The sequence below is a fragment of the Rissa tridactyla genome, chromosome 3 (assembly GCF_028500815.1).
Source record: "Rissa tridactyla isolate bRisTri1 chromosome 3, bRisTri1.patW.cur.20221130, whole genome shotgun sequence".
Classification (NCBI taxonomy): Eukaryota; Metazoa; Chordata; class Aves; order Charadriiformes; family Laridae; genus Rissa; species Rissa tridactyla.
This window is the reverse complement of record NC_071468.1, coordinates 121,748,517-121,772,728: the sequence shown is the minus strand read 5'-3', so window position 1 is coordinate 121,772,728 and position 24,212 is coordinate 121,748,517. Positions and strand designations below refer to the sequence as shown.

Genomic DNA, 24,212 nt, shown 5'->3' with positions numbered 1-24,212 from the left:
TGATGACGATTGCACTGTGTTTTCCTGAGAGTTTCTGTTTGTACAAAACAGCTAATCTTATCTTTGTACCATAACCATCTTTGTACATATTGATTCACATGAACTCAGTTAACCTACTATCTGAGGCTTTTCCACATATTTATCTTCAAAGACAGAACCAGATCAAGATGGATTATTTAGTCTTTTTCCGGCTCTAACATTTCAGGAAAAACCCACTCAGTTTAAACACTGTTTTTTCACTTGGGAGTTTGGAGACAAAATTATGAAAAGAAATTCTTTTTTCATGAGCAAAACAGGCCCCCGTTCTTTACACTACTTCTTGTCAGCGGTTGCCATCATCCCTGGAGAGGCTAAACACCCATTTCTAGGTCTTTATTAATTCAGAAGAAGATGGACATCATCTGAAAGATGGCAATGCCAGACTGTGTAGTAGTTACAGAACAGTTGCCTGCTGTTTGCAAGATCACCAGGACGAACAACACCACGGAGGCTGTAACCAGGTGAGACACCACACACTTCAGAACAAGATGGCAGAACCAAGTTTCACTAGAAACAGGACATAGCTGGTGCTTTTGTACTGAACCTTCTGACTTGCTATTAAACATTGCATAAACACTGTCTGCAAATTGCAGCTGTCAGAAGGCTCCCACCTTCTGGCAATGGTAGAAGGGAGTTAAAATTGACCGACAGCCAAAATAGCCCAAGGTCAACACCATTTCAAGCCTCCTCATCTGCTCTGCCCCATGGGCAGCATGGGAGTTGAGTGGTGCACTTGGCTCATGTCCAGCATCCTCAGGGTGCCACCAGACACATCAGGGCTCATTCACCAAGTGCTGGTGCAAAGAACATTGTTGTTCACTGAGCGACCACTACGGAGTGTGTAGGTGATGCTTCCCTCACCAAGCGTGATGATGTGCTTATTGTTTGTCCTGACTCTTCTATTGACTATGAAGAACAGAAAGATTCTGGAATAGATACTGCAGAGAGAATTTCCCCTAAATCAAAGTCTTTACTCATCATTGGAAACCTGCTTATCACAGATTGGAAGAGGTCCTCTTAGATATTGCTAGTGTAAACATTTTTCTTCCTACTGTCCCACCCTGCAGTCAATGAGCATTTGTGGTGGTGCTCTCTGTCTAAACTTCAACCCAGGTGCATAATCACTCTGAACTCCACCTAAAAATGCAATAGGAGGAAAACTTCAAGTACTACTTAATTCTTTCTCTTTACCGTAGATGGCCTTTCATCACACCATCATATAATTTCTGATTTTGTCTCAAAAATATGTTTGGCAATTAGAAGGGATGACCCCATCTATGAAGCATTCATATCATTTTGGGACTGATATACAGAACATGACCAGAAAAGAAGGGGTTATGGAGAGTACAAGATCATGTATTCCTCTGTGAGAATCTGTTGCAAGGACATCAAAATGTCTAGACTGTGGCCGCAGCCTGCTCTGGTACTGAGTATGCAGACACCAGTATGTTACTTTTTCTTTCACAAATGGAAAACCATATTCTCTTTAGATGGAAGATGGCTCCTCATGCTCTTCTGTTAACTAGCAATACTTATAGGAGAAGACGGAGAAGATAAATCCACTTCCATGAGAATTTCAAGTTCTTCTTGTCAACATCTTTCTGAAGGCAAGAAGATAGAAGCAGCAAAACTCCTATTAGTGCTTCAGTGAGTTCCCTGCACTGGCTACACATTGAGGGGTTTCAACTGAAAAGTCAGCCTTGTCCGGACTGGCCCTGCTCTTTCCTCTGGGACATTTATTGGCCTAGGTAGCCTGAAATTCTTCCTTTCATATGGCAGAATCCTACGTCACACGACCACCTCAGGCTCTTTGCTGAGATATCTCTGTTTATCAGATGGTTATTTTCTGTCTTCAAATCAACCAACCACTGGATGTAGTTACCTGGAAATTATTCTCCCTCTTGATAAATATAGGATCACCACAGCTTCTGTAAAAATGGTCTAACTGTGCTCCAGGCATAGATTTAGCAACAGGAGGTGTCTTCCATTAGCACCATCCTGTCAGGAACACACTGCACATCAAGTTACCCTGGGATCAGCCCATGAATGTGTCGAGCATCACCTCCTCGCAGACTTCCAGGCATCCAGTCTTGTATCACTCTGGCCCTTCCAAAGGTCTATGTACATAAACTATTTACTTTTCTCGCTCAGCTGGGCAGTTGTTAGTTAACCTTTTAGATCCCATTGTTAGTGATGCCAAAGGATCCAAGGAAGAAAACCAGTAAGCTGATCAGTTGGGCACCGTGTGAAGCTTTGAAACTACATGAAGCCAGAACTCGTATTTATTTGAATTTTTAGCGGCTTGACAGCTGCTGTTCAGAGGCTCCCTGGCAGCTGTTTGGCCAGCAATATGCCACTGCTATGCTTCTAGTCCACATTATCTGAATCAAAGGAGATGTGAGTGACAGCGTTGACATAAGTCAAGCCAGAAGCTTAGAGCAGAGGCAAACCTTGGAGGAAGCAACAGTGTCTTGGCTATTAACCAATCTACTTTTTTGACCTGAATCTGTGTAGACTGCACTTTTTCCTTCCTTGCTTTCTATAATACACCTCCTGGGCATATGCTGTCTGCATTAAACCTTCACAGCAATGAAGGCAATTACTTAGCTTTTATATAGGACTAAGGACACCCTTGCTGTCAGTACCAGAAGAAATAGTTGGAAGATGTAATGAAGAGGCCCATGTTTCCTCCCCAGTCTCTTTCTATAGGCTTGGTTCTCCAAGGTCTTTCCCCTGAAGCTCATCGCTCATTTTCTCAGGTAGAAGCACTGACCTCACCCTGTTTCTCCAACAGGCTAGCCCCTCAAATCGTCTTTCCCTTCCCCCCATGGCTTGTGTCTCCCTTTTTCTCTGCTTCCCAGACAAATTCAGGAATGAATACGCAGAGCTTTACAGGTTTTCTTCCACCACCTGGACTCTTTGTTCCGCCTTTGTCTGTCCTCCACCTTTCTGCTCTCCTTCCTTTGCTAGACAGGACTGACAAAACTGGTTCTCACTCAGGCTTTAGTTAATCTCCTTGTCAAAAGGAAATAGGACTCCTTTTATTTTGGACATGACTCCTGTGAGGTGCTGTAATCATGGCCCCTTCCAGTTCAGTAGATAAACACACGCTTAAGGCTAACTTTTAATTTTCACCATTAAGTATTTAATGACTGACTCATTTCAGGTCTGTGAGGAACCTCACTAGCAGTGCTGGCTGCACGTTTGCGCAGAGATATCCACAAAATACTATACATACATAGCCAATTCACCAGAAAGCAGCACCTATAGACACACGTCCCCTTCACAGTCACATTCCTCTTCCAGTCATACTTATTTAAATTCAAGAGGTGAAATTGCGGTGCAAAACTGGAGTGCCAGGGGCTTAGAGAACCACAGGATAATTCAGGTTGGAAGGGATTGCAGGAGGTCAAAGAGTCAGCCATGAGGTCAGACCAGGCTGCTCAGGGCCTTATCCAATCTGATTCTGAATCCAGATGGATCCAAATACAGTTTTGGACATACATAGGTGTAACAGAAAGGACAGTACCTCTCTGGGTCACAGTTAAATGCCAAGATGTTATAATAAGCCTCCCACTGTTCTATTTTCAAGTGGAGGTCTGATTTTGGTACACTTCTTAGTCTGAGATCCAAGCTCCTTAGATGAGCTTGCATGGCATGATGCTTATTGCTCTGTTGTCCCAAAATTTGTGGCATCGTTTACCTGGTGTGCAAGCCAATAACATGCAGAGTCGGGCTATTTGCTATTTATTAGCAGTTTTGCGCAGAAATGTGTGCTAGGGGGTATTTCCGTAAAACTAGCACACCCAACATTGAAACAGTCATTCATTTATACATTGAAAATTAGCATAATTAACATATTGATTGTTTATCAAGTTTTCAATGGTGCTCATAATTCCTTATCTTGAAACTGATTAGTGTAAAATGTCCTTGTCTTCAATTATAGGTACGGCATCTCTTAATTTTACTGCACAGGCTCAGTGGGTGAGAGTCTTCAAGAGGAGGTGGGTATCCTAACTTCTAGACGAGTGGTTTTCATACTATAATTAGTCAGGTTCACCTAAAGGGCATATTTCACGTGGTACAGCCAAGTTTCTTGGGCAATCAGGCCACTAAAATTTCTCGTACCTGGTTTTAGGTCGGTTTGTTCCTTCCATCCCATTTTCTTGTCAAGAATCATTTACCCAAATGACTTACAGAGTTACAATCATAGAGATTTCAATATGAGCTCTACCTTGTCATGAGCAGAAGGCACTGGTATGGTGGAAGTAGTCTCCATGACAATGACAAACCACTTTCAAGGGAAACTATCACGGGAAGACCACCACTACATTACCACTTTGCTTTTCTCTGGGGATGTATTGGTGAAACAACATGCTGTAACATGGAAAGCGAAGAAATACTGGCTAAATAACAATGTCTAGTGATTCTTAAAATGTAAAAGAGAAACAGTGTATCGGACCAGATGCCATGTGGAACAACAGTCCTCCCATTTTAAATAATCTGCAAGGTGCTGGAATAGGTGGTCCAGACTAGTAATTTGTACAATACCAGGAACCTACAGAAATACTAAATGTTATGAATGTCCTCTGGAATCCACTGCCTTGATTAGTAAAGGATGGTGACCTTCAGCAAGAAAAATGTTCAGAGCTGCTCTTCCCACACTACCATGTTGGTAGTACCTCAAGATACATGCTGCTAATTAAAAGCACATGCACCTGGCAGGATTCAGCTACAAATTCTGACATGAAAATTTAGGTGTCTGACTATAAGTGTCAATATGTGCCCTTGTGACTTAATTCAGTTTTCTAGATCTTGAATGTTGTTTGAGACGCTTTCTAACAGTTGATGTCCAATGGGTAGCCCAGACGAGTGTTCCCAGAAAGTTCCATTGGGCCTTTGAACACAATTTTTGCCCATGGCAGGAGGGTTGGAACTAGATGATCTTTAAGGTCCCTTCCAACTTAAACCATTCTATGATTCTATCAAGAAGGTATCTCAAATATTCTCAGATGCCTGAGAATGCAAGTAAGTGGTGGCTTAGTCTACATTGTCATTATTCAGTGGAGATCTGAACACACTCAGTGGAGTCTAGACAGTGATTTGATTTAACCTAAAGAGACACTTATGTTTGTTCAGCAATAATTGAATCCTGCCTTTAGTGTCATTTCATACACCACGCAGCATTGGAGATACCTGCACAGGGTTAACAAATGTGACATACAGGAGATTTGTTGCCTTCTGGACCAGCAGTTGCAGATCAAGAAGGGTACCCTAGGGCACTGATTGCCTTTAGCCAACCAACTATGTCATAGGCAACCTGTCTTTGACAGTTGTGCTGCTCAAGGAACAACCTCCTAGTCATGTCATTATCCTCCTGGTAGGCTTTTGTGCAAAAGCCTTATCAGCTTTGGCATATGCAAGACTTCCACGTGTCCTCCCATGGTCTTCAGTGGTAGCATCCTCATTGTTGCTCCCAATACACATCTACACTTGGACATTCTCGATTGAGAGACAACGTAGATATCTCACAGCTTCTGTCTGGAAAATTTTAAGTGAATTTTAGACTGATGTGAAAACAGTGAGACTTACTTCTGCTCCCAGAAGGAGCATTTGCAAAGCATTTGACATTATTTATTTAAAGAATTGATGGAAATGACTTCTAGCAAGCCCTCCCGACTTGTGATAAAATATCTATGTGTTGAGGTTAAAATCTGCAAGACTTTTTATCCAGCCTTTGCATGCTTAGCTCTACCATGAGTGGAAGATACATAGACAGATTTGTCTTGAGCATAAAGACAAACCCAGTAGAAAGGAAACAGACTTGTTCCTGTATTAAATATTAAAAGACTTCTTTATAAAGTTTTTCTTTAATTCAGATTGTTCCTTGCAGGTTTCTCAGCTTCTTAATTTCACATACTAATCTCTTTTAGGCCATGTGAGGGAAAGGAGAGGCTTGAGGGTTTACACCACGATAGACAGAAGGGCTTAGAGATGTCCAAGGATTCTGCTGTAGATATCCCAGAAAATGGTTATACAGAAGGAATAATTCTTCAGTCAGAAGCAGTACAATTGGTTGAATTAAAACAAAACCATTAAACTTACAATCATTCCTAAGTATTTCGGACTTGCCATGGGCAGTTTTCCCTGAGCAGAAAAGTCATGAGCCATTAATACCTTCAACTTTAGGTTTATGCAGGAAACTCTGGTATGATTTCTGATCTCACCTAAGTTATTAAATTCCGCCAAAGCGCTCCTGCAGTGCACAAAAGTTGATCTGAATGTAGAGGTTTGTGGGGTCTGGCTATAAGTGAGATTTAGCTAAAAAACGAAAAGACGTATGAATCACTCTGAAAAATGGGCAGGGAAGAAACTGGGCATTCATGCTTTTCAGCAATGTTATTGATGGTATATTCGTCTCCAGGACATTACCCTGTGCTGGAAAACCATGGCTATGTAATTTCTTAGCTAAAGTGGTAGCCACAAGCCTGCTATAACCCTTCCTCCGATGCTCTGGAAGAGTATAAACATGAATCATGGTGGCAAACTGGTCTGTCAGGCTCCAGGAGAGGGGATACCCTTTGTCACCCAGGACACAGACACTGGGGAAGTTGCAAATGAGATTTGCAAGGTATTTCTGGCTCCTTGGGTTGCCTCCTCGTGACCAGGTTTTGCTGAGCAGGCTGGCATGGGAGATGTCCAGGTAAGCCAGCGTTAACTTAGGGTCCATCCTAAGAGACAGTAGAGAAAGCATATTAGTCAGAAAGCTGTGCCCCATATTCTCTAAGCAACTGCGCTAGATTTAAAGCTTTCTTCTCCAGCCAAGTAGATTTCCAAGTCTATCTATATCAGAAAGGGGAATCAAAGACATCTGAGTTCATTAGTCTGGCAGGTTTGGGAATAATTATAGAGGGCAGTGCTTCTCCATTTTAGGTCTTTGTTTATATAAACTCCTGAGTCCACACAACACACTCCAGATCCACCTTATTCCTTACAGGAAGAGTGGAGAATATGTTAAGGAAGTCATCATATGCCCCAGTGACATATTAGGTGGCACAGAAGAGTGGAAAGGACTTGATTTCCAGTCTCTCATCCTCCAAGTCTGATAGATCCTCAATGGATTTTGAATCCACTGCTGAGAAATTTATTCCAGGAAAAATGGGGCATCTGGGTCCCCCACTCTTCTGCTCTGATGTCAAACCAATATCTTGCCAGCAGAGGGATGTTAGAAAAAGCTTCAAGCAGTTGTGTAAAGACCCCTTGTGAAAAACAAACTTTGCGGAAGTCCAAGATCCATCTATCAAATCTAAGGAGCTTTGACACAAGGAAGTCAAAGGAAATGGAAAGCAGCCCTGTGGATCCTGTGTATACATGATGAGGGAAGGGGATGGGGACTGTTCTGGAATACAAAACTGCAAAAGTGATAGACTGATTAAAGAAAAATCTTGGTAAGCATTTAAGGTATATCGCTCCTTCCTTACCAACTAATCTTCAGCCAGGTTTTTCACCCAGTCACAGAGAAATCCTAGCACTCTTCCTGGTATTTTTGATGTAAAGGTACTTTCAGGAAATATATTGCTATAGTAATGACATCAACAAATGACATGGCATGCTTAGACATACTGAAGTCTGACGTCTGGCAGCATGTCCGGGTCTGAATGGATAACCATCTGGAAAGAGGATGTTTTCACATCTACCTGCTTAGATAAAGCCACAGTTCTGGATATTTCACATATTCCATCCTGAAGCCCTGTGTATACAAAGATAAGTACTAAGGCACTTCAAAATGAAAGATTATTTTTTTTTTAAGATAAAGTCCAATAGTACACTTTTAATGGAACAAGCCAGGTATTTGAAATCTCCAAAATTAGTAACTAGCCAGGAACTAGACAGGTATTTGAAATCTCCAAAATCATTAACTAGGTTCCCTCCACACTCTGGCTATTGCTTTAGATATGTGAAGGTCAGAAGCCACCACACTTTTCATCTCATCCAATCACCAGAACAACGAGGACATAGACCCTCCCTGAGTGACCTCCCTGCCTAACTCCTACCCTCAGTTTGAGCCACAATAAATTACCCAGTCCTAATACAAGGATTTCAAGCATGGAGGAATCACCTACTCCATAAACAAATTCTTCTACTGATTGGTAACCTTTAGCATTGAAAATGTGTATATTATTTCCCATGTAGGTCTTGTCTGGGTTCAGCTTTCAAGCACTGGCTCTCATTAAACTTCTAATTACCTCATTGACCACTGCACAGTTCTGTCAGTATGTTGTCTTCAGAATCCCATAGCCAGCGGCAAAAATAAACATAAATAAACATGCCTTCCTGCCAAGGAAATAGCTCCATCTAATTGAAAGCTGAACTTGAAATGGTCACAGTGAATATGATATAGGTGAAATTCAAAAGCTAGAAAAGCCATATCCTAGATCTTGCGTTTTACAGAAGTACAAGAAACCTTTCTATAGAGCAGAATGGCAATGTCTGCACTCCATTAAGACTTTTTAAACCAACTGGTTTATGTATTCTGTTTCCTCTAAATCAAGTAAGGCTGGAGTGTACCTTGTATCTGAAAAATTTGTCCCCAGTTGATGGCATTTGTGTTTTCCAGTAGCTCCTGGTAAGCTTGTAGCTCCTTGTAGAAAACTGCATGAGCATTGGTGTAATGGTCAAGGTCATCCATTTCATTCTGGGGAGAAAAAATCTGGAAGAATTAAATATTATCCCCCTTCCTACACACACATCTTTCACATTGGAATTGAATCTCACTGAAAGCCAGCCCCAGAGATTTAACAGATGTTTGGAGCTTCAGAGTGGCTTCTTTTAGAACATTTCCAGTAGCAACTCTCAAGCAAGACAGCAGAAATACCTATTGCTCTCCACAGTGTCATATTAGCAGAAAGCAGCAATGGTAGTAAGTCCTCATATACCCAAGGCACAGTAACCCAAACGTGGTGGCAGTTTCTTGGAACTCTTGCCTAATTCAATGCTCACCTCTACTACTGGTTGTCCCAAAAAAACCCATGTTTTATTTGGTTGCTGTTGCATGAAAAGGGGCCAAGCGGTTTTGGCAGAAGATAAACCCCCTTGCGTTCTAACACTCCTCACCGAGGTGGGAGGCCAGGTGCGGCTAGGTTTAAATTCTGAGTGATGCCCAATCCAGCACTATCAGTCCAATCGCATTTAATATGTATTAAACTATCACGATCTGGATACACTAATAGTGGACTGCACCTTCAGTCTAGTCGTGCTCCTGAACTAGCACGGCCACTCTCGAGTCTTTGGTCGCGTTCAGTGAGAAAGGGAAATGACTAGCTACTTAAACAGTGCAGTTTATTTAAACAACAGATACACAGGTTCTTCAAATTTATCACATTGCCGGTGATAAATACACTGTCTGCAAAGCACGTGCAAATAAAGATATTGTTAAGTATACAAACACGCGACAAAATTATAAACGATAGAGCCTGGCTATAAATGTAGGGTAGAGATTCTCTAGAGAAATTTCTAAGTCCCCGAGAAAGCGCTCGGTGTAATCGAAGTCTTAGCCAAAGGTGTCCCTATGGGGGGGAAGAAAGGCTCAGCCCATCGACTGATCCCGGAAATCAGCGACGGAATTCTTCGCGATGGTGTCTTCCCTGGCATCCCCTCTCTCTTGGGCTATTTTATACTATTTTTTTATCTTCAAAGTGGAGTTTGAGTGACTTTAGTCATACGTACTTTTATTATGATTAATGCATTCAAGGAGGAGTGTTCACACCTTGGGGGCGGATAGCCTCCGGGATGGAGGTGTGTTTTGGTACATTGTGGTGAGCAAAGTTCACACAAAGGACAGCATTTCATCAACATTTGACGAAATGTTGGCTCAGGTAGCGTGTAGGCCGCTTATCTGTTCCGTAGTACCATCTCGTCCCCATATCTGCTATTTGTCACAAGGGAAGGCCACAGAACAAGCACGTTCCGTTCCATCCCTCGAGTAGTTTCGCAAACAACCTTGTACAGGGAATCACAGATGTGGCATTCTTCGCGTGCCAGCTGCGGCTGTATTCTACCTCAGAAGCCTCTTGATTTTATGACTTTCCTTAATGTGTGAACAATGCTGTATTTTTGTATTCTTGGCCAATTTAGTAATTATTCCACAGTTGCCAAGGTCAACATATCTAGAACACATCTCTTCTGGTAAACAAAATAGTACCAAAGATGGTTCTCCACCCCCGAGCTGAAAGACCACAGTCTGGCCTCATCAATACTGTTAAACTCTCATAGTCTCCAAAACAGTTTGGAAACATCCAAAGTGCCAACTGGGGATTGTCCATGTCCTGTGCCAACTCCTGCACTGCTGGCCCAGGAGAGCTGTTTGTCCCAGAGAGAGTGCCCGGGATTTAACTCCACAGGCAGTACTCGTAATACCCTATATGAGACTACATCAACAAGAGCTTGTCTCCTAGCCTGGAGACACAATTCCATACAACTCAGAGATTGCTTTATCATGGTGGATGGAACGGATTGAGGCGATGCCCCTCTCCAGCATCTCTTTAGCATTGCCTGTTACAGAATAAAAGACCACATAAGGACCCTTCTTTCACGTTGTAGCCACATCTGCCCCATCCCAAGATCACTAAGGCTCTTTTTTCTGTCTGCACAAAGATTACGGAGACAAAAGAGTGCTGGGAAAGTCTGGCCAAGTGACGTAAGCGAAGGTAAAATGTGTCTCTGCATAAGCTATGCAAGTTAATCTTCAGCTGGTGCAGTCAGGACAATTACAATCAATTAGATCATGGACTTCATAGGTAAGCTTGGTTAGGCTATAATTGCTATAGTGGGCTTTGCGCTGGCACCCACTGCGATGTCCTATTGCACTTCATGGTTCCCAGCTCCCCAGGTTACATGCTTCCCAGATAAAGCTAGCCCCATCCGTGAAGCTCTCGGAAAGCTGAGAGGAAGGCCTCAGTCTTGTTGGATCCACCTCTCAGAAATAAAGATAAAAAACCATGTCATTCTACCTCCTTTTGTGGCCGGGTGATAAGAGTTTTGAAGTCTGGCCATGAGTCCACCACCACTTCCTTCCTGAAGGGGTTCCCTCTGTTGATGTTCATCACAGCTCCATAAACCTGCAGGACAAACAGCCAAGAGAAGAAAGACAGTTTGAGACACGCTAACGTGCCACCGGTTTTACAAACCAGAGGCTGAACCAGCGGCATGGAGCTGAAAGCACACGTTTAGATTTTCATACATACATACATACATACATCACATAGGTTGACACCTACACAGTAAGTATCAACCTCAGTAAGGCATATTATCATGAAGATAAACTAAGACAACCCTAATTACTCTGGAGAGGAGGTGGGCCGCTTTGCTTCTTTCTTTTCCTAAGTACATGGATTTGGGTTAGTAAGCAGGGCCAAATGGATATCTCGGATGTAGTCATCTAAACAGCAACTATCAGTCAGTCCAGAAGAAGCACGACCATCTCCCCACAGCTTCAATCCCCTGACAAATGTCCTGATTCACTGATGGAAATACCACAGAAAATGACAGGTCAGCGCTGCGTTACCTTGAGGGACTCAGGGAAACTCAACCTTAGCATTTTCTCCAGCATCTGCAGCTTCATGGAGCAGTTGAGCACCAGCATCTTCCTTGCTGGGGACACACACAAGGTATAAAGAGTCAGAAAAGCAAGAATGTGCACGAACTGAGTGACATAATTGCTAATTTCATAAAATACAATAGCTCCCACAAGTGCCCTGTGTCAGCATTTCCCTATGGAAAGGGTTTTGGGAATGTTTTGGTTTTTTTCGGTAGATGGATGTGCAAAGAACAGGAAGACAGGACGGTGTTTGGCAGACCAAGCCGGAGTCAGAAAATCCTGGACTTAATTTGTTATTCTACACCAGGTTTGTTGTGCAACATCAGGCAGGTCATCAGGAAGATACTATACGGCTACTACAAAGGTACTGATCCAATAGACAGATCACAAGTAAGACAACAATCAGGTGTTACTCAATCTGATTTTTCTCTTTTTAAAGGAAAAAAAAACCACCAACATACTACCAATGTTAAAGTGTCTTAGCATTGATGACTTGTCAGAACTATATATCGACCATATAGTTGATCTTCTACTGCACGCTAGAGTTTACTGCAAGAAGTCTTTTCAAGATCGTTGCTACGGCTGATCTGTTACCCATAGAAAAAGGTTTCTATTCATTTATTCTTAATACAATGCACCAATCTGACCATTTTCTTATTTTGTTTATCTCTACAAATTGCACGGCATGTATTTTTTTCCTAAAGGCTTTGCCTCTCATAACTTGAATCTTCCTTCCAGGCTATGGTTAGGTTTCAAACATTTAGTTCAGTTTCCAAGAGACAAGGCTTTGTTTAGCAGAGAAACAACACAATTAGTCAGTGCTAATTGCCTCTTCTTGTTGTCCTCAGCAGACAGATTAAGGGTTGAATAAACAGAATCACAGAATGGTAGGGGTTGGAAGGGCCCTCTGGAGATCATCTCGTCCACCCCCCTGCCAGAGCAGGGTCACCCAGAGCAGGTGGCACAGAAACACGTCCAGGCGGGTTTGGAATGTCTCCAGAGACAGAGACTCCACCACCTCTCTGGGCAGCCTGTGCCAGGGCTCTGCCACCCTCACAGGAAAGAAGTTCCTCCTCATGTTTAGGTGGAACTTCCCATGGTCAAGTTTGTGCCCGTTACCTCTTGTCCTGTCCCTGGGCACCACTGAGAAGAGGCTGGCCCCATCCTCCTGACACCCACCATTTAAGTGTTTATAAGCACTGATAAGATCCCCCCTCATTCGCCTTTTTTTCCAGATTAAAAAGACCCAACTCCCTCAACCTTTCTTCATAAGAAAGGTGTTCCAGTCCCCCAATCATCTTGGTAGCCCTTTGCTGTCCCCTCTCCAGCAGTTCCCTGTCCCTCTTGAACCGGGGAGCCCAGAACTGGACACTGTGCTCCAGGTGCGGCCTGACGATAGCATTAAGCAGCACACTCCCACAGGCAATCTGCTCCCCAAGTGAGGGTAGAGCTACAAGAACAGAAGGAGACAGTGAAGCTCAGGCTGCCCCAAGACAACTTCCAGCATCCATGTGGTCCACCATCAGCTTCAAGCCCTCCTCTTGTTCCTTGTCTTGCTTCACCAAACGTAATAATTTAAAAAGAAATTAGCCCTTTCAATGATCACCTGTGCATATTTACCTTTATTGAAGCTTACACTCCATTTTCTCGCTGTGTCCAAGGGGACAAAATTACTTCTGTGTCACGGAGTGTACATGCAACTATATCTAAAGGCAATGTTGATAGGCATTTGAATACCCTGCTACTATTCCGTAAGGACAGTTCTTACACCTCTATGCCTGGAAGTACTTTCAGATTGAAAACAAATATTGCACCAGTAGACCACCTGATCTCTTACCTGCTTTCAGTCTCGTAGCTCGTCCTTCCAAATTGCAATAAGCTGGAAGTCAGGAGGTAATAAAATGCTTCATGGCTGCTTCTGTGTGAGGCATGGCAAGAGTCCTTGTTCAGAATCTTAAAACTATATAATTTTATTGATCAAAATTGTTCCAAATTCGTAGTCTGTTCCTAAAAGCTCTGTTCTTTGTTTCTTTTGTGGAGCGTGGAAATAAAAGCCGGAGCCAGCCACACCTTCAGTGGAGGAGGGACTCTGTAAGCATCGTGAATAGTGTCAAAAGGCTTGTTCAAGAGTATAGGCTCTAGCGAGAACCTTTAATTTTTTCATTGAGACACTTAATCTCTTTGCATTCATGCCAGTGAACGATCCGCTTTGCGCATACTTATAATTATCCTTTTTCTTCTCCATGGTAATGAAATTGAAGTAGTCCATTCTCATTCTCCCTGCCAAGCTTCATACCATGAGGGAATTAAGAGCCCAAGATAAACTGAGGCACTTTCTGCCAAAAAGAAAACCAACCCGGCTATGCAGCCCCAAGCATCATTTTGAGGTGGCAGCCCTGTTGACCCTTTCCTGATTTTTCATTGGTCCTAGAAAGTCCAGTTTGATGACGGTAACCCATATCGTCCTTTTGATTTGGACTTGGTAACCTAAAGCACAAGGCAGAAGAGCCAATAGAGAAGGAACATTGAAGTGTTGTGGGAGAGCACATGCAGAAAGATGCTTTATTTGAGCATGAGGAAGAGTTGATATGGGATATGGACTGATATTCTTGTTGTATCTTAAGATGATTGAGGGGATTCTGCCCCTCTGCTCTGCTCTGGCGAGACCCCACCCAGAGTACTGCATCCACCTTTGGAGCCCTCAGCACAGGAAAGACATGGACCTCTTGGAGCAGGCCCAGAGGAGGCCACAAAGATGATAAGATGGGTGGAGCACTTCTGATATGAGGACAGGCTGAGAGAGTTGGGCCTGGAGAAGGCACTGGGGACACCTTATAGTGTCCTTTTAGTATCTGAAATGGGCCTACAAGAAAGCTGGAGAGGGACTTTTTACAAGGGCATGTAGTGATAGGACAAGGGGTAATGACTTCAAACTGCAAGAGGGGAGATTTAGACTAGATATTAGGAAGAAATTTCTCACTCTGAAGGTGGTGAGGCACTGGCACAAGCTGCTCAGGGAAGTTGTGGATGCCCCATACCTGGAAGCGTTCAAGGCCAAGTTGGATGAGGCTTTGAGCAACCTGGTCTAGTGGGAGGTGTCCCTGCCCAGGGCAGGGGCATTGGAACTAGATGATCTTTAAGGTCCCTTCTAACCCAAACCATTCTATGATCCTACAAAATCTGTAGCTTGTAACTTACCTAACTTGAAGCCAAGGTTTGTGAAAGGGAAGAGATTCAGATGCTCCCATGTCAAATCACCCAAGTTCACAGCTCCCTGCACACCGATCCAACAGGGAGTCTTCTCCTGGAAGAGTTGTCTGATCCCATCAGAAACCACAATCCAATCATTCTGCAACTCTGCCCAAGAGTATCTGCCATCAAATAAGTTGAACTAAGACCACCTCCTAAAAGTCTGGCTTAATATTCTTGTTTTATGTTGTCCTGTTTATGTGTGCACGACAATGCCAAAGTAACAATATCCACAGCCTACCCTAAATCTTCAAAAGTCAGAAAAAAAAAATAATTAAAATAACGATGGTTTTCTTCTCTATCTAGCCCTGTAATGCAGCACCTCGGTTACTAGTGACAGGTTTGCTCTACGTTTACAAGGCCTCAGGACTGAGGCTCATCAAGTGCTTTCCGAACGTTTTACTTCGCTGTGTAATTGACCGTTTCCTCCAGCTGACCAGGTGTCTATGAATAATAATTTTATTTTTATTATATTTGTATGGTGCAACCACAGTTTCATACAGACAGCAGTAAGAAGCAGTTATTCTATGTCAAATGAGATATTTCTGTATAATATATTGAACATAAAGAAATAACAGGCAGAGCATGATAGCAGAGGTCTTGAGAAAGGAGATGTGGGATGCGGTGGAGGGAAGTACAGGTATAGGGTGACAAGCGATGGGACATGGGAGAGTGGTGGGGATGGTAAGAGATAAGGCTTGGGAAGGGAGACCCCTCAGCTACAAAGAACTCACCAACAATCAGGTCAGGAAATACAGACAAAACTGGGTTTAGGAGTAACAAAGAAATAGGATTTAACATACATAAAAGGCATTATAGCCCCCCAAGGAGCGCTGCTGCTTTGCATATAAACATTCTTTTGAGCAGAACACATGGCAATCTAAACAACTGGACTTGGAAGGAAGGGAAGAGACTGCAATTCTCAATTCCAGGAGCTGACTGCACAAGAATAATTACAAAAGGTCCTGTGATTACAGCCTTGCTTGGGGAAATATAGGAAATGCTGCAAGTAGCCAGGAAAGAATTCATCCTGCTTCCGTACCCTGTCTTTCAGAATGTCAGCATGTATGATCGAAAGTCAATCAACAACGTATCACTACCTTGTCCAAACCATTTCATTTGATGGACACACACTTCATCTATTTACTTCTTTTTCACACCTATTTGTACACTTTGGCTTACACAGAACCTTCTGGCACTGTTACACAGAGAACCTTTCTTTAAGAACTGGCTCCACCCTCATTCCTGTGTTGTAAAGAGCACTGGATAACCAAACCCCACTCATCGCTTTCATAAAATGCTTTACTTCTTTATCATTTCCTTCTTCAGTTACTGCTAGTTCAACTTTCCTTGTATATCCTATCTCGGCCGTTCTCCACACTTTTTTTTTTTTTTTTTTTAAAAAAAGAAGATATCTTTGTGGTTCATGAAATTCAAAACCCACATAGTAAATTCCTCGCAAGTAGATCACCCTTAGTGAAAGCAAAGGGGTATAACTTTACTTAACAAAAACTAAAATAGCTGGTGCGCAGGAAAATCATTAACCCATAAACTGGATTAAATTACTTTGGGGTAGGGCTTATGTCAGTAAGTGCTCCCCTTCTCCAGTGATCAAAAATTTGAGAAATATTTCTAAATATTTATCTACTTTCTCATGTGATTCAATACAAAGCAAGCAAGCGCTTAGTCTGGTTTTCCTGATCTTACATGTAGCAACCAGAGAGAGGCTTTTAGTCTGTCATAGGAGACTAGAGATAATTAGCTCATGTCTCATTAAGAGTACCAGCAGCTTGTAAACAAAAGAACTAAGTATTTGTGTGGTAAGTCAATGTAAGGAGCACTGCTGTCTTCTAGCAGACAATTTGACAGGAGAAAGCACTTTCTAATAACTACATCTTTTAAGGGTGAAGCTCTATCATGGAAAAAATGGAGGGGAGATTAAAGTGCATGGGAAAAGAGACTTCTGACGTAATTTTCTTCTTCTAAAGCTAAAGAATACCTAACAGTTAATGAAATATAAGGCAGGTACACAACTCTAATCGTAGAGCTTTGCTCTATAATGATCTTTTCTGCTTTCCCCGACCATCTGGATAAATCGGGTGTGAATGTCTTTTTTTAAAGTTTAAGCAGTGAATATGAAAAAGTAAAAAAAAAAAATCAAACTTGTATATTTGATAAAAATCATACAGCTTCCTGCCATGGAAGGTTTTTATTTAAAAAGGTAAGGAAGTTGAAAAGGGGATTTGCAACTGAGCATTAGATAAGCATATTTTTTACTATGTGTTTCAGGTTTAAAGAGCATTCAAATCCAAAACAAAAATTAGCTTGGTAAGAGATACTGCCTTCACCAATTATGATGTGATATAAGAGTACAAATGTAATGGAATAGGTTGCCTTATTCTATAAAAATGCCCAGATAAACCCAAGATCCACTTCCCTCCCTTCTCCAAAAACAGTATATATCATCATTAGAAGTCATCATAGGTCCAAACCCACCCACCCAAAAAACCCCACCTTGATTGATCACTTCAATCACTAGATTCTCTGAATGTATTTACAGATCTACATACCAATATTCATAGAAAAATGTTTTAACAGGAATTCTGCAGTCACAACAGCAAAGCCATCAGGAAGAAAATATCATTTCCATGAGGAGCATCCTGCTGCTCTCCATTAAGGCAAAGTGCTGGCATAAATTATGTTCTCCAAAGGAGAAGACCCCATATATTTTGGTTTCTCAAAGGAAGTCCACCTTCTCATAGGTCTTTTCAATGAGGGTTAACATGTTCTTCAAGTCAGCTGACTGCTGAATAGTGTTCATGTCCTTTAAAAGACCTTTCTGATTTTTTATCTTCAAAATTTCTTCCTAAAGAAGGAAAGAAAGAATAACAGACAACAAATAAAAAACCACTTTCATTGAGTCCAACAGAAATTTCACTTTCATGCAGCCTAGCTGTACCTAAAACCAGCTAGAATAGAAAGGATTCAAAGACACAGAATGAGGCAGCCTTCCTTCCCTCAGTTACAGAAATACGTTTCAGAAATGGTAACAGGTTCCCTAGGACCACAGGGTTCCTAGGAAAAGACATGGGATCCTTTAAATGGCAGGTTTTCTAGGGTTTTGTTCCGTTTTTAAAACGTAAGCATATAGCTCTCAAAGAAAAAAAAAAAAAAAGATAAGTTTCAGGTGTTTTCAAATTTTCAGATTTGCCCCCTCTGGCAGAGGTTAAGTGACAAAAGCACATTCTGTTGCCTTTCTTTTCATAGCCAAGGTGTCTCTGAAAGTATATTCCATGCTCACCTGCAAAGTGGGTGCCTCGAAACTGCCCTTGGGGAGTTCTGGAAGGTGGAGTGCTCTGCTGCTATTTTCCTGGAATACCTAGAAGGTAAAAAAGAGGAAAAAAAAACCCCACAACAACAAAACAAACATCAGGCACACAAATAGGAAAATAAACTGGCTGTCATTACCCAACTTCTGAAAACTAAAACTTCTTAATTTTGCAACTGAAGTTGGATAGATTGCAGGGATACACTCCCGAAGGCAAATAAGGCCTTCCTTATACGATGCTCTCTGCAGAAACAGCTTGAGTGCAATAGCTCTGGAAACACATTCTCCCTAGAGGAATGCAGCAACATCCATTGGAAATACCTTCCTGGCCTTTTTTTCATCTTCCTCTAACTGGTTCTTGAGCACCTGGATTTTGCCCTGCAGCTGCTCTATAGTTCCTTCAGTGCGTTCTGCTGATCGCTTCGCTTCATTTATTTCTTCCTAAGATAAAACAGATGCAAAACCAGGACAAAATTTACTTGAGAGATGGTGAACCTTTTGCTTGTAAGATACTAATAATCAGCATCAGCTGAGTCACTGAAAACACATCCACAAAGATACACTGCTTTATAGCAAAGGTGGGCGACAGTGATGAACAGTGGACAACAACTCCACAACAGCAAGGGCATAGCCAGTAGTGTGTCTACTAAAACGTTACGACACATTGAGCAGCAGCAGATAAGCAGGAGATTTTCTTCCCTTCCTTGCCTTTCATACCTGCAATTGTACCAAAGACTCTTCGTTTGTCTCAAGCATTTGTTTCTCTGCCATTTGAAGGCTCGGGATTTTCTTTAGGTTGCCCAGCTTCCTTGGAGGCACCTTCAAAGTCTTGAAAAGTCTCAGCACCCTTTATTATAGAAAAAGGAAAGCATGACTTGTTTGGACTTCTTTACAAAACAAAAAGAAAACTGACTAACGACTTCTCTGGGGAAAAAATAAACTCAATTTAGCCCAATTTTTGCAAATGAAGTAGAAGGATCCAGGCAGGAAGAAAAGCTGTCTCAAACTGTTTTCCAAAAATCATGTCTAAGGAAGGGACCAGGAACAAGAAATCCCACCATTCCAACCCTTGCGATTACACTGATGTTCTGTGATTTCTATCCCATTGGCCTGTACACTCCCTGACTGCAATTTGACATTAATATTTTCTCAGTTCTGACCTTTCTACTTTTCAAAGTAAAACTAAGCATTCTAAAAGCAGCATTTTTAACTGCTTCTACACAAAATCATTTTAGTTAAGTCCATAAATGCTTTCGTGAAATATGATATCTAGTTTTATGGCAGAGGAAGAGTTTTAGCTTGCTCTCAAAGTTCCTTCTGATTCTGCGCAAGACTTGAATTCTTCCAAGTCGGATCTGTCTGTTAGATACACCAAACTACCACAGTTTCCATGCATCTCAGATGAGACCGCATGAGTTTGGCAACTCGGAAATCAGACCCAACACGTCACAAATTAAACATTACAAAGAAAAGAATCATAGAAAACCATTTATGAAAAACTAGCTCCTCATGTTTGTCTCTTGCACTGTAAGAGCAAAGAAAGAAACATACACATTCGGGCTCTATGTTGATAAGAGCCTGGTATATCCACACACAAAAAGTCTCAGACACCCAAGCATACATAAGTACTCCCACAACGACATAAAAAGTAAAGACATAAACACCAAATTTCAATTCTCTTGGAAGTAACTTCAACAGTCAGAAAGTTAATTAGCATTTAAGAAAATTCAGCTATAACTGCTCCTGCCACTACCATAAAATGATAAAATAAATAGCTGCCCACAAATTTAAACCCTGTATAAATACAAAGCTGACTAAAGGAGCTCTTAAGAATATCTCCTAGGTGCTGTTACCCATATAGAAGTAGTTAAACTGGGTCTTTCAACAACTTTCACTTGTCCACTTCAATCAACATACCGTCAAGTTTTTTCCCCTCCTTGATTCTGCATATTTGCTCCTTTCGGAGATTTCCTAAATGCAATTGCTCCCAGGAGCAATTCTGCAAGCACGGCACAAAACAACTGGGTAAACTAAATCCCTTCTCTCCCTCTTTGTCTTTTTTTTTTGTTGTGTTTTTTTTAAATTATAATTTCTTACTTTTCTTTCAGTAAATTGAGGTGCTTCTGAACGTCATCTTTTTTCACACTTTGTTGGCACAAAACGGATCTGGAAAGAAAACAAAGGCAGAATTTTCATCACAAAGCCTGCAAGCACGGAGTAGACATCAAGCGAAGTGAACGTAGTCAGAACTTCTCTAGCTAAAAATTCCCAACTTCAGATAGAAAGTGTTATATTATACCAGACAAAATATACATAGACAGCCACATTGCCCAAAAAAGCTCCAAAGCTTTTCCAGTTCAAGCAATGTTATGATTTTTACTTTATTCTTTGTCGAAACAAAGAAGAACCATGAGGATATTTGGCACTTACAGCATTGCTGAATCCATCATAGTTTCCAGAAACTGCCTACTGCTCTCTGAGAGAGTCTGCCAAGATCCCATTTTAGCATTGGTTAGCTTCACCTTTTTTGAAGAACCTTTTTCTCCTGTTAACAGAAAGGCAAAAAGAAAAAGATACAATTTGTCAAACCTGGACAGACAGCTTTGTGACTCAGGTCAGTCAGATCATACACAAAGGTGTAACAGTTAAGATTTTTCCATGTCACAAAACTGTCAGGTCAAACCTATCCACATCAGGTGGTACTTATTATTTGCAAGTCACAAATTGTTTAAAATGCACAAAATAGGAAAGGTTCTTTCTTACAGCGGTTTCATTCCAAACAGATGCTTTCACAAAATCACTGGCGATGCAAGCGAGAAAACACAGAATGAAATAAAAAAAAATAAAAGAGAGTGGGAATATACATAAGTGAGAAACTCAATGCAGCAGGGACCTCGTCTCATTTGTATGTTCAATACAACACATGCCAGTCTTAAGACAGGAGGTTAACAGAGAAGACAATGACTTGTGAAGAGGAAGTTAAAATGTTCTGGGTGCTTGTGGTGGAATTTTACAAGAGAAGAACACTACTTGCAAACAAAAGCATATGATTAATGTGTGCATATATAACACATATGGTGTGAGTGCACACCAGCTAACCGTACTGCAAATATTCACTGGTACTGTTTCAGAAAGAAAACTTTGAAAGTTATTTCAGTGACACCTCAGGCATCTATGATTTCAACACAGCAGTTACTGTGTTTACTTCCAGTGTTTTTTCAAAACACTGAATTTGCACGAGACAAACACAAGGAAAGAATACAATCCTACCTGCAGGGGAATAGTCCTCGTGTTCGTTAGCTATCCTTTTGACTGTCTGGGTGACCTGGTGAAAATAAAAGTTTACAGCAAATATAGTAATTTTGAATCACCCTCTGCTGCAACCAAGTGTGAAACCTTTCATTTACTACTAGCAGCCAGCTATAAAAAGGCTGTGAAAGAACTTCAGTGCTTGACAGAGGTCTGTTGCTATTGACCACAAAAAAGGCTTTTTGAATTGTGAAATAGTAATTCATCTCAAGCAAGTTAAGGAAAGTAATTCACTCTTTTTAGTTCCTCCCATTCAAAGAATGAGGTCATGAAAAAAGATATACACAAAATGTTTCGCTATCCAGCTGCATCTTGAGATCATGCCGTTCGTAAGTTAAGTGGTTAAGCAAGCTTGCTCCAACAGAAAGCTGCCTAGGCCAACCCTGAGATATGTAGAAAATATTTTCCAGAAATTGACTCCGATTTTATCAGTCTGTTTAAACAGACACTATGCAGCTCTTCAAAACTGCACAGCTAGCTTGCCTTTTTATCAATCGTCAGGCAATGCTTCCCTCTACTTGTCACAGGCACAGGAGCACGCAGCTAGAAACTCTGGAACTCAGGGAACAGCTAAGGCAGAGGGTCTCAAAATAGCTGTTCACATTTCCTTAAGAAGACTACATTTAGTTGATGAATATTTTCTATAAATTTCAGTAGAAAATTGGGCAAAACCACCTTTTTTTTTCCCCCTTTGGTTACTTTTTTAACTTTTCTGATCCAAAATCATGACTACCTGTCTTTTTTGACCTTGTTTTCTTCCTTCTACATCTGTTCCCTTTCTTTTGCTGGAAATCCATTGTTGATTTTGTGATTTAAAGGCTTTTTTTGCTGATCCCCCAGCAGGGGTCTCCCCCGTTTTACTGGAAGATGTGTGGTGGCGTTTCATTATCTGTAAGCCAAACAGAACAGGAGGAAAGAAAAACAAAATTAAAATCCAATTATAATCTGTACATATAAATCATACACTAACAAGCAAAACAACAGATAATAACCTGTACCAAATGAGCCCAAGTGGTTGATGAGAAGCTCAACATAAGCCAGCAATGTATGCTTGCAGTCCCAAAAGCCAACCATGTCCTGGGCTGTATCAAAAGCAGCCTGGCCAGCAGGTTGAGGGAGGGGATTCTGCCCCTCTGCTCTGGTGAGACCCCACCTGCAGTGCTGCCTCCAGCTCCGGAGCCTCAGCACAAGAAGGACATGGACCTGTTCCAACAGCGGAGGCCACAAAGATGCTCCAAGGGCTGGAGCCCCTCTGCTGTGAGGACAGGCTGAGAGAGTTGGGGGTGTTCAGCCTGGAGAAGAGAAGGCTCCGAGGAGACCTTATAGCAGCCTTCCAGTCCCTAAAGGGGACCTACAGGAAAGCTGGGGAGGGACTCTTGATGAGGGAGTGAAGCCATAGGATGAGGGTAACCATTTTAAACTCAAAGAGGGGAGATTTACATTTGATATTAGGAAGAAATTTTTCACTACGAGGGTGGTGAGACACTGGCCCACGTTGCCCAGAGAAGCTGTGGCTGCCCCATCCCTGGAGGTGTTCAAGGCCAGGCTGGATGGGGCTTTGAGCAGCCTGGTCTGGTGGGAGGTGTCCCTGCCCAGGGCAGGGGGGTGAAACTAGATGATCTTTAAGGTCCCTTCCAACCTAAACCATTCTATCATTTTATGAAATGTTTGCATATTTTCTAAGCCAAAGCCTAAATCTTGCATACTTGTCTACGCGCAGGACCAATAAAAAAAAGCACCCCTCTTTTGCCTTTTAGAAAAGTCTTTGTGTGTTCAACATCTCTTTCTAAAATTAAAAGCCAGCATGTCTCTACACCAAAGAGCAGCAATGGCAATGCAACAGTAACTGCAGAAAAGAGTCTAATTTGTTCTTAAAGGCCTCCAACAATAGAAATTCTTTTTCATTTCTAATACACCTCAGTGGGGCCATCATGCTATCAGAATTTTTTACCCTAACACCTAACTGTAATGTTCCTTGCCGCAGTTTAAAACGACAACTCAGATGTATTTAATTTTCCATTCACCCCCTCAAGCCACTTCTTCCCTCACACAAGGCCCCACCACGGCTCGCAAGACGACAGTCGCGACTTAGATGATCTTTAAGGTCCCTTCCAACCCTAAAAATTCTATGAGTCTATGATTCTATTATGCACAACAGATAAATAATAAGCTCTGACTCTCCACTCCACCCCCCAGTAACTAAGGGTCTTGTGGGGCAGCCTACCTCAGAGAACTACAACTCCCGCCATGCAAGGCTCCCCGCGACACCAGTGGCACGGCGACGCCGAGCGAACTGCATGCTGGGAATTGTAGTCCTAACGACCCACACCCCTTACCCTGTACCCCCAAACTCCCTCTCCCCGTTGCTGCCGGATAACGCTGCCGGATAACGCTGCCGGATAACGCTGCCGGATAACGCTGCCGGATAACGCTGCCGGATAACGCTGCCGGATAACGCCGCGGTAACCCCCACAGAGCACCCCACCACCACCTCACCCCACCACCACCTCACCCCACCACCACCTCACCCCACCACCACCTCACCCCACCACCACCTCACCCCGCCCCGCGGCTCACCGCCCCGCCGCCTCCTCAGCGCTGCCGCCCAGCCGTTACCGAACCGTTTTCCCCGCCGCGGCCCCGGGCGCATGCGCACTGTCCCTTCCCGCCTCCTGCCAGGCGGGCGCTGCG

At 42.3% G+C, this 24,212-nt stretch overlaps 2 protein-coding genes across 4 annotated transcripts; both read right to left on the bottom strand.

Annotated features, from left to right (window-relative positions):
* Positions 1 to 246: 246 nt before the first annotated feature.
* On the bottom strand, positions 247 to 13,488 carry GLYATL3 (glycine-N-acyltransferase like 3). 2 transcript variants are annotated; one of them, XM_054196678.1, is made up of 6 exons: positions 13,473 to 13,488; positions 11,603 to 11,688; positions 11,049 to 11,156; positions 8,608 to 8,734; positions 7,663 to 7,789; positions 247 to 6,770 (listed from the first exon to the last, which is right to left on the bottom strand). In XM_054196678.1, the coding sequence occupies exons 2-6, from the start codon at positions 11,678 to 11,680 to the stop codon at positions 6,344 to 6,346; spliced, it is 867 nt and encodes a 288-aa protein (XP_054052653.1). In that variant the 5' UTR covers positions 11,681 to 11,688; positions 13,473 to 13,488; the 3' UTR covers positions 247 to 6,343. The 2 variants fall into 2 exon arrangements, with proteins under 2 accessions (XP_054052653.1, XP_054052652.1); XM_054196677.1 differs by lacking the exon at positions 13,473 to 13,488 and adding an exon at positions 13,256 to 13,303.
* Positions 13,489 to 15,044: 1,556 nt separating this feature from the next.
* CENPQ (centromere protein Q) lies at positions 15,045 to 24,191 on the bottom strand. Of its 2 annotated transcripts, none has more exons than XM_054196680.1 (9): positions 23,746 to 23,784; positions 22,255 to 22,410; positions 21,483 to 21,537; positions 20,643 to 20,757; positions 20,310 to 20,378; positions 18,930 to 19,059; positions 18,534 to 18,653; positions 18,186 to 18,263; positions 15,045 to 17,750 (listed from the first exon to the last, which is right to left on the bottom strand). In XM_054196680.1, the coding sequence occupies exons 2-9, from the start codon at positions 22,405 to 22,407 to the stop codon at positions 17,622 to 17,624; spliced, it is 849 nt and encodes a 282-aa protein (XP_054052655.1). In that variant the 5' UTR covers positions 22,408 to 22,410; positions 23,746 to 23,784; the 3' UTR covers positions 15,045 to 17,621. The 2 variants fall into 2 exon arrangements, with proteins under 2 accessions (XP_054052655.1, XP_054052654.1); XM_054196679.1 differs by lacking the exon at positions 23,746 to 23,784 and adding an exon at positions 24,099 to 24,191 and having other exon boundaries at positions 15,047 to 17,750.
* Positions 24,192 to 24,212: the final 21 nt, after the last annotated feature.

Coding starts and splice junctions, on each gene's coding strand:
- CENPQ (XM_054196679.1), bottom strand. CDS start 22,407: ATGAAACGCCACCACACATCTTCCAGTAAAACGGGGGAGACCCCTGCT. Junction 20,758..21,482: donor CGAGGACTATTCCCCTGCAG/GTAGGATTGTAT, acceptor TTCTGTTAACAG/GAGAAAAAGGTTCTTCAAAA. Junction 18,654..18,929: donor AGTCTTTGGTACAATTGCAG/GTATGAAAGGCA, acceptor GTTTTATCTTAG/GAAGAAATAAATGAAGCGAA.
- GLYATL3 (XM_054196678.1), bottom strand. CDS start 11,680: ATGCTGGTGCTCAACTGCTCCATGAAGCTGCAGATGCTGGAGAAAATG. Junction 8,735..11,048: donor TCACCCGGCCACAAAAGGAG/GTAGAATGACAT, acceptor TTTTCTCCCCAG/AATGAAATGGATGACCTTGA. Junction 6,771..7,662: donor CTGCCAGACGTCAGACTTCA/GTATGTCTAAGC, acceptor ACTGTCTCTTAG/GATGGACCCTAAGTTAACGC.